This window comes from Argiope bruennichi, chromosome 5 (genome assembly GCF_947563725.1).
Source record: "Argiope bruennichi chromosome 5, qqArgBrue1.1, whole genome shotgun sequence".
NCBI classification, from domain to species: Eukaryota; Metazoa; Arthropoda; class Arachnida; order Araneae; family Araneidae; genus Argiope; species Argiope bruennichi.
Genome location: NC_079155.1, coordinates 131,482,690 through 131,493,056, shown reverse-complemented (window position 1 = coordinate 131,493,056; position 10,367 = coordinate 131,482,690). Strand labels below are relative to the sequence as shown.

Genomic DNA, 10,367 nt, shown 5'->3' with positions numbered 1-10,367 from the left:
GTATTTAAATAAATTTTAAATCAAATTTTTTTTTCTCATTGGGATTCAACTTTTTATTGCATATTTTTTTTTGTAATAATATTTGTTAGAATAGAACTACCCTTCTCCTATATTTCTTGGGATGTATTTCTATGAATGTATTAATAACATCATCACAAGTTATTAGTATTAAAGAAATGCAAACGATAAAATCTTTATTTTTCTATAGAAATACTTTTTACAGAAAGATGTAAAAACAGATAAGAGAGAAAAAATCAGATCTATATTATTGTACTAGTGGCATAAATTTACTTGATGTAAAGCTGTTTATCTTAGATTCCATTTGGATTTAAGAAGAGTATCAAAATGAAAATATTTTATTAAAATTGCCACAGTATGTAATTTTAGCATGGTATTCATGAATAGAATGAACAAATACTCTTCTTATACCAATGATGGCATAGCTTATCAGATAAAGTCTTACATGTAGAATATGCCTTTCTATTTTTATAATATATATAAATGTAAAATCTCATTAAATGCTTTTAAAGTATGATAGAAATATGCTAGGAGGACACTTTTTTTTCACACAAAATATATTACAGCATATAAATGACATATTAAAATATTATATTAAATGTTCTAGTTTATAAAACAGCACAAGTTTGCAACCGGACTGTGACAAATAACAGATGCACTTTTGTGTACTTTAATACTAATAAAATAATTTATACGAGCAAAAACACTTTCTTCCACAAATATATATACTGTCAATATAAATATCATACAAACATCAAATACAAATGTAAGCACAATTCTTATAAATTATATTATCCATCTTTATAAAATAATTTCTGTGAAATACAAATTTTTATGAATGATTTGCAAATATATTAATTTACTAAATAAAATCCTTGATGAGAAATAATGGTACCTTTAGATATATTTTCCCAATTTCTTCTCAGAAAGGGAAATCACTATTATATTTCTCCTCAGCAGTATGGCAAGAAATATTGCATCTATCTGACACTTTATACAAGAATTATTTCAAATGTTCAATTTTGATTCCCCATTATTGAATAATCCTTTTTATACACAATTTTACATTGAAAAATAGTATTATAGTAAATGTATTCTACATACCATGAATTTTTTTTATGCCAATGAAAGTCATTGATTAGAAAATTATTTATTAGAAAGAAATTATTGATATAAATTGTATTATAGAAAAATATGCAAATCTGAAGGCAAGTTTTATAATATTCCATTTAAAACGGATTATTTTGAATTAAAATTTACTCATGATAAAATGAAGGCTGCATCTGCTAAGATTAGAGGACAGTGTCTTAATATTCTTATTACTAAATACAAGCTGAAATAATTTCTCATATATATCTTGATAATACAAAACTGATTATACTTTCTGAATAATTTGGTTTCAACAAGTCTTCATGAATCATTTGCAACTAAGAGACTTATTGACTGCAATAGCATATAGTTAAAAGCATGTTTTATCAATGAATTTGCATACAGTACACACAGAAGAAGGCAATCATCAAACTTCTGTAGTGTCTTCATTGACATTGTGTGTGGCCAGCAAGTAGTTGGCTGCCTGTCTCACGTCCCAGTTACATTTGGCTAGTGTCTGTTTGACATTGTGAGTAGGAATCATATGAGAATTAAGAATGCACTGCAATTGGAGATATTTGATAGCTGTGTGGACATCCCAATCTGTTTCATTCAGAGCAGACAAGCATTCCTCACGAGTAACCATCTACAAGGAAAAGTGGCGAGTTTTGAGAATACACAAATAAAATTATAAGGACAAACATTATTTCAATTATAACTATAAAAAAAATCTTATTTTCTTTTCAAGATGAAATTTTCAGTAAAGAAACAGGAATATAATGTTCACATTTTTGAATTTATAAATGATCAGATTCATAGACAATTAGATAATGTTATCTCTTACTTTTCTTCTTTGTATAACAATAAATTTATTCACTGAACACGTATGTAGGCAATATGGGCAATGACGACTGCTTACAAATTGATTAGAAACCAAAATAATTGATGTCATAAAGAGAGAGCAATACTAATTGTTCGATGGTATTTAGTCCTTAAGTAAAGATATTAAATTTGTTGTTACAGAATTTGTATTAACCCCTAGGAAAAAGGTCCAATCAATCATAATCAGTATGCTTTGTTCAGTTGATAAGTTTCTTAAAGAGTAAAAAAAAAAAAAAAAAAAAAAAAAAAAAAAACCCCTACAAACTATTATAATAGAATAGAATAGAATTCTAATAGAATAATAACCTAAACTATTTCTAATAGAATAAATGTTTTCATCCTTATAAACAAAATAAGTAATAAATAAAAATATCACCATTCTGTTGACAACTATTTAAGAAAGTTTAAGAACTAAAAATATCAAACAAAAAATTAAATGCAAAATATGCAATTTAAATTTCTCCTGCCTATACCTTCATTATCTTGTTGATAAGAAGTTTTTGTAGTTACCACACACACACACACAAAATATATTGAAAAATTCCAAAATTTCACATAAACAAAGGTAATTTATGATTACATAACAAAGAATTATGCAATAAAATAAATTTTCATCATCAATAAGTAGAGCTGGGTGATGACCACACTTCATCATCACAATATATAGCCACAGATAAGTTGATATTTTATTTATTTCTTACAATTGCAAGTAATCTCTTAGCACATTGATCAAAGCTTGTTCAAAAAAGAGGAATTTTCAGTTATCCTACTAATATTCATTTATATGATAAAAATATTTGCCTTCCAATAAAATATTTAAAAAATAATGATATTGGAATTATTTTAATGGAGAATTTGAAACAGCATTTTGTTTTAGTTATGTCTGTATTTCTCAATATATTGCAATATTTTATTTTTTCAATAATGGAAAAACTTTTAGAACAGAAATTCCCTTCATATGGAATCTGAATTAAATCAGAATAATGAAGAATTATCAATCCACCAACACATATGCACTTTCAGAGATGCCTCTGAATCCAATTGGAAGATATGACCAGACTTATTCTCGATGGCATGAAAGTCCGATCAAAATCGAAAATTTGATAAGCATTGATTAAGCTTGATTAGGATTGAACACTCAATCAAGGTTGATAAGCATAAATATTCCAACAGTTTTTTTTTAAATAAACTATTGACAATAATACTTGGAAAGCATCAACTTTATCAGATATTCCTTTTGTGAAATGTAAAACATGCAGTAATTCGTTTTCTCTTATATTTGCACTTACTTATCAGTTGTTCATTATTACAAAAATTTAACTAGCATGAGAAATTTACTGAAAAAATAATTTAAACTGGGGTTTCTTTTAGAATTAAAAAAAATCATAGTTTTATTGATCAATGAACGTCAGATACATAAAAATTCAAACGTGGGTCATCACTCTGATACATCTTAAAAAAAAAAAAAAAAAAGGCTTAATATGCTCTGTAAGACATGTGAAATCAGATGAAAATGTCTCCCCATTATTTTATTACATATTCTTTAAAAAAAGATATCATCCCACCATCCAACATAAAAAATAGGAAACTTGGGAAAGCCAAGAATGCACAGATTTTTTTTTTATTTTTATTTTATTTCTAAAGCCCCAATTAAGTAAAAAAAAAAAAAAAACTGAGCATACTTGCAAATGTTTGGTCGGTCAATTGAATCCAAAATTTGAAACACAGCTAACATTTTAAAAACAAAATTCCTTACCAAATTTCATTTATCCAAGTTGTTTTGTTTTTCTGTTATAGCGTTTACATGCATATGAAGACTGACAGATGGCCAATTCGTTGACAGATGTGATTCAAAATTTTGCTATGATGGTATAGTTTAAATATTAAAATTATACATCCATAGTTTTAGTATCTAAATGCTAAATTTTACTGATTAGTGTTTCGAATTTATCAAGTTCTCCTATACTTGGATAAACAAACACAAAAACTTCATGCAGAAAGATTTTGTTAAAATTTTGTAGTAATCTGCAAATTTGGTGTTAAGAAATTCCAGCTCAGAGCTTTGTGTTCACAGACAGATGTAATTCCAAAATTATTTTATTTGGAGGGTTGAATCAGGAAGAGTTTGAATTTTTTGATGATTACATTTCTTTCTCTTTGAATAGTTTGTATACAAAAAAATAAAAAAGGAATTTTATTGCCATTAATTTATTTTTGGCAAGAGTTACAAGTAATTTTAGGGCATTAAACATCTTGCTTTACTTTAATTTTTGGAAGCCTTGAATCATTTGCAGTACTCACTTTTGAAAGTCCACAATGAATGATATAACAAATTTTCTTGTACATAGAACTTTTGTGCAAAAATTAATTGAAATAAGAGTATTTAAATAATTCATCAATAGCGAATTATTAATTCATGTTGAAATATTATTAACATACGCTCTACAAATGAGCAATCACACATAGAAAAAAAAAACAATTCACTGTTAAAAACCAACATTAGTAGTTTTATTCGTAAACATAAATTATCTGTAAAAAGAAAAAATTTTTTCTCCCTGTTTAAACAAGCTAAAAGAGTTGAAAGAAAATTCAAGTAAATGAAAAAGATATATCCCCCCCCCCTCACCCTTTCAATATTTCCCTAAATTGAGATAAAACCCTTTCCACTGTCTCCAGATTTATTGAAATCTGGTAGGCATTGAAAGATCTGACACCACAAAGAAAATGCAATCTATAATCAGGCATATCTAGAGTGCTGAAATGAACCTTTTCTCCTTATTAGAAAGACTACATAAGCACTGGAATAAAAAGATAAACACTTTTAAGGCCCTGATATAAGGACTATAAAAAATAAGCAGTTTTCAAGGACATTATGCACAATGGATCAAGCTTCTAATAACATTAACAAGCATTCTAATAACATACAAAGCATGGCAGATAAGCGCATGAAATTTACTGATACAGAACAGATTCTACTTGATAAAATTATATATTTGACAATGGCAAATTGACCACATCTTTATAACAAACATTTAAAATAAGAAAAGACTTTGCCACCTCAAACAATATATGCTTCACATACTGTTTTCCCACAGCTGGGAGGTTGCCTAATGTTCATTGTATCTGTGTTGAACATTTTATTTAAAGTATTTACTATTAAAGCATTAAAAAATAGCATCTATTCTATTCTTTAACTTAACAACATGGTATTCATTGACAACAGCATGGTATTTTCTACTCCATATTCTATTATAAAATTGACTTGTTTGTTTATACTTTAATATTTTATACTTTTATCTATAAAGACATTGTTTTAAAAACTTTAAATGACCTTTTATTTCCATGTATTCTATGAATTTAATATAAATAAATGAAATAAAGTCATAACTAGCTAAACTGCACCAAACATATTGTAACATCTGAATAGATTTAAAATAATATCATATATACTAATTCTACCATTTGCTCATAAAAATAAGTGATAGAAAGTTAAAAACACAAACAATATGAAGATGCAAATAATGAAAGATTTTAGCATCTTAAAGTAAAACAATGATTTAAGAAAATGTAGAACAATATAAAGTAGAAAAACTTAAATAAAAAAAACGTTTAACAAAATTAGAAAGGGGAAAAGAAAAAGCTAAATTCAAATAAAAACCAGTTGCTTTAAAAAGTTAAAAACACTTGGGTAGTATTTTTCACCCACTAGATCTTTTAATGTAAAGGAAGACAAGGTGAAAAAATGACCATCATAAGAATTAAAAGCAAGATACTCAGTTAAAATATGATAACTGTAAAATCAATATTGCATCTGTTGCATGTAGGTGCACTTTCGCCAATTATGATATATTTGTGAGTGAAGTGAGTGTGTTCTATACGCTGAGGAATCAATTTAACATTTATCTTATATATAGAAAGAACAGGCCATAAACCAATGTCTTTTTTTAATGGAATGCAATTTATTATGGATCTGTAGATCCCATATCTTTTGCCAGATGTAAAAATATGATTGTTAAAATACTTCTTAATATTGTAAAATGGAAGTTCAATGTTCAAAAATCCTTATATATTTTGCAGCCGAATCTACCTTTACATTTCCTGAAATGCGACACTACTCAAAACCCAAAAAGGATGCTAAAGCCGTCATTTCATAAAGGCACAAAAAAGAAAAAAAATCTAATAGCAATAGGATGCATTCAACTTTGGTAATGAGATAGAATCTCCAAACCACTTGTCCAATCAGTATAAATAATGAATTCATACTGGATAGATGGTAAAATTTTCTGGAGAGCACAGATAATTACCACCACTCAGTGAGAGTGACCAGATGGCAGTATGATGCCCCAATCAGCATGTCCATTTGATTTCGAGCTGTGAAAATTGGCACAAAACTATACCTATACTACCTATAGCAATGGCATAGATAGAGCTATTGGAAAACAACAAGAATAGTTAATTATTTATAGAATCTAGTAAAGGGGTTCAAATAAGAAAACTGTAAGGTAACAAGGTGGGAAGCTACAAGATTCCATAATTTTAATGCAAATATCATTAAGGTTTGAGTCATAAAGTAATGTTTTGGTTCTCTCAAAAAATGGGAGAATATGAGAGGCTTGGGCATTATAGAGTCAGGAAGTACAAATTGGCAGAGACATTTTGTTTGTTCTTCAGAACAGATGTAAAAAAATCGTCAATTTCTCACATTTTAATCAAAGGGGTAACTGATAGAAAATAACATAGAGGCTTCCAACTGGAGAAGTACAGAATGCACTAGAGCAAATACGCAAAGCAGAATGGTGAACGCACCAATTGCTACAAAACAGATGAGCAAACATATTGCTTCGTAAATACGGAGAAGGGAGGTTCGATCGGTACCATAAGATGTTTTATAGAGAACCTATGTACAAAATGTTTAAGGATTTCTCATACTTCTACAGCAGATATAAAATATGTAGAAAGGAAGTAAGCCTTTGATTGAGAATTGCACCCCAAAACCATATTTCATTCACAATAGGAACGGGCACAAAAATGAATTAACGAATTATACCATTCAATTATCATTGTAGTTCCATAAATAATAATAATAAAAAAAATGCAGCAAAGAAATAAATTTACAGATAAGTATGTAGAATATAAATGTAAGGCAAATAATAAACTTGTTAATGGACACAAAACAGCTAGCACAATTTGAATCTGAATCCATTAGAAATTAGGTGAACAAGAGTTGTTCTTGAGTATTGAAGGAACTTGCCAAATATAGCATTACTGATACTACAGACTCGGAATTTAGATTCCTCAGAAACGTAAATATAAATTTTCCATTGCCTAGTGCTTGGGCAGAAACATGGATGGGCCTCTGTTTAAGACTATCACTAAATTTTTGATTTTCATTAACTGTCAATGATATTTCATTCTACTTATGAAAAAATGCCAACAAATTATCAGGTTCCATAAAAATTACAGATTTATAAAACGATTTTGAGCTTAATGATAAGTTTTACCGAGCTAATTCCCTTACGATTCCTGGTCAATTGACCATATTGAATTCAAAAAGTCCTTAGATGTCGCTGCAGAATGAAGCAAGAAAATTAGAATATATTGAAGTGTTTCATTGCATGCAGACAAACTTAGAGATTAAAATTTTTTTGACTAAAATAACCAAAGAAAGATTATCCTGGATATCTAACAGAAATTTAGACTACACTTTGTCCTATTACAAACATAATTTTTGTACCTAAGTTTTTGTACTAACTCAATGAGAGAAAAACCATTGCTAACTAATAATGATAACCACTGGCTATTTATATTTTTGGCAAACTCTGAAATTTTCTTGGAGCTTGTTGAAGATTCCATTTGCCAACTCGCTGAATATCTCACCACCTTTGCTGACAAAAACCTCACCAAGAAGTCTTATTCCTCGCAGTTTATGAAATTCGTAACAATACACTGAATATTGAAAATTAAAAGAGAACACTCAATGCCATATTCTCTGATTTAACTGTATGATCTTTTATTGTCATGCAAAGTATTAAATAATTAAACCCATATTAAGTAGAACAAGAAAGATATTATTTTAATTCTATTTTATTATGTCTATAATACATCACCATAAAACTACAACCTTCTGTTTAATAATGTTCCCATTTTAACAACAATTAAAAATCTGTTTGCTCTTTAACACTGTGTTCCTGCCACATACATTTTCCAAGCTTTTAAAAATTTTTAAAATTTTAATGGGCTTGGCATACAAAATATTTTTATAAAATTAATTTTTAATATTTAAAATTAATAAATTAACTAATAATAAATAAACTGATGTTTCATGAACTTACTTGTTGCCTAGACAAAACTTTTAACATTATTCGAACTTCATCAGAATCAATGCCTCTGGAACGGCCTTGTGTTCTAGAATAAGAAAATGACAGTAAAAGGCCATTCTACTATCTCACAATTTAATAATGTATTTAAGTTAGTAAAATTTAAAGTTCAGTCAAATATTCTATATTCAATAAACAAATCTTTTTTTTTTTTTTTTTTTTTTCCCAAATTAAAAGCATTAACAATTTGCTAAAATATATAACATATGCAATTTTCAACTTTTTGAGGAGATATTACATAACTGACAAAATCATAAGGATATATAAAAAAACAAGTCAAAACAAAATCAAAATTAATTAACTTTCCAAAGTGTAACATCAACAGGTTAGTTTACAATCTGGAATTAAAATTAAGAACAAGAGCAAAAGAAAATCTGCTTAAAATCCCAAAATAATGCATATTTTGGAAAATCAACAATACTGCAACTTCTGATGCTTGTTTAAAACCTTCTGCATGCATGCTAACCATAAGTGGAGGATTTGGAGGGTGGTTTTAAAAACCTGGTTCAAACAGGAAAAAGATCCTGGTACGTGTAGAACCAACGTTTCCTTAACAAAACTTTTAACAAAAATCAAGAGGACGCACCTCCTGGCGCCTGGTTTATCAAGAGCAAATTCTAGAAGATCTTCACAACTGACATGATCCCCACCTTTATACAAAAGCTGAGATGTCTTTTCAGGCATGTTGTCCAGATTGTCGAGCTCTGCTTGAATTTCATTCTCAAAGGAATCGTCCAATCTGAAAATAAAAATATCACATTTTTCAGCACACATCCTGGATCAAATGCTTTACATTAAGAGAGAGAGAAACTAAATGCATCACATTCTATTAATACAACATGGTTCACGTGTAATGGGGAATTAAACAGAAGGGCAAATTTATTTACAACTAGCCATTTTCAGCAAGCAGCTTGTGTAAGGATTATATATGTAAAAACCTTTCATGCATTACTTGATCTTAATAGCTCCCAAAACAAAATATTTTTAAATTTAATATTTTAATAGATGATTTGCACAGATATAAAAGTCTTACACTTGTTATTTTCATTGAGCTTTGCACTTGCCCATTCTATTATCTTACTTAAATTTGAACTTTAATAGGAAATGTTTAATTTAAATTAATCCAATAACTTGTTTATTGTATTGAAACACTCTTTAATAAAATATGTAAGAAATCATTCAGCATTGGAGCTTTTTGTATAATATCAAAAAGTAACATATTTTAGTGAAATTTTGTTTGCCAATTCATCCAGAAATCTAATCCACTACAGTAAGTAAGCATAATTTCAAGCTTAAAAGACAATATAGTTTTATAAATTGAACTAGCAGCCTCTGCTGACCCAGCTGTCCACATATCATCTACATATTTAAAATAATTGGCAAATCATTCTCCTGGCCACAACCACTATAATGATTCCACAAACTGATTTCTTATTTCATATCAAATTAATACCATTAATAGCTATATGAAGGTCATATCACCATCCATTTTCAAAAGAAACTTCAAAACAGTTCTATGTATATGTATTCTCTGTGAGCAGAGAAACCTTGACAGAGCTTACCAGTCACAATCAATAAATGAAATATCTAATATTCTGACATTGGCAATTTTTATTTCATATGAAAGCTTATATCCCCTGAGTATGTGGCATCCCTAATTCATCTTCCTCTCATTTTCAAGAAATATGGCAAAATTAAACTTGGGTGATCCCAAACTCAAAAATAGAACCAATTTTACCAATTTTCCTCTCAATTAATTTCCCCATTCTGCAAGCACAGCTAACCATTCAAAATGCTTTAACATTATTATGTGCACAATTTAAAATATTTTCTTTCATTTTAATAAAATGCATTTCATCAAAATCTGTTATGACTACATTAATATCACTAATATGGTTGCCAAAGATGGCTAATGTTAATAAGATTAATTTAGTCATATCAGTCTACTTCAAGACATTAATACTGCATAAGTATAACAAAAGATAGTCATAACAGTTGTAT

The 10,367-nt window shown here is 28.3% G+C and overlaps 1 protein-coding gene across 3 annotated transcripts in view; it reads right to left on the bottom strand.

Annotated features, from left to right (window-relative positions):
* Window positions 1-245: 245 nt before the first annotated feature.
* The window catches only part of LOC129968653 (activated Cdc42 kinase-like), a 99,482-nt gene continuing 89,360 nt past the window's right edge, over window positions 246-10,367 (bottom strand). For 2 of the 3 annotated variants that reach the window (XM_056082762.1, XM_056082763.1), the window contains exons 15-17: window positions 8,953-9,105; window positions 8,322-8,394; window positions 246-1,753 (exon numbers count right to left, since the gene is read on the bottom strand). In XM_056082762.1, coding sequence (XP_055938737.1) covers window positions 1,535-1,753; window positions 8,322-8,394; window positions 8,953-9,105 — 445 coding nt within the window. In that variant the 3' untranslated portion in view covers window positions 246-1,534. The remainder of the gene's footprint in view (window positions 1,754-8,321; window positions 8,395-8,952; window positions 9,106-10,367) is intronic. The other variant, XM_056082764.1, reaches the window with a different exon arrangement.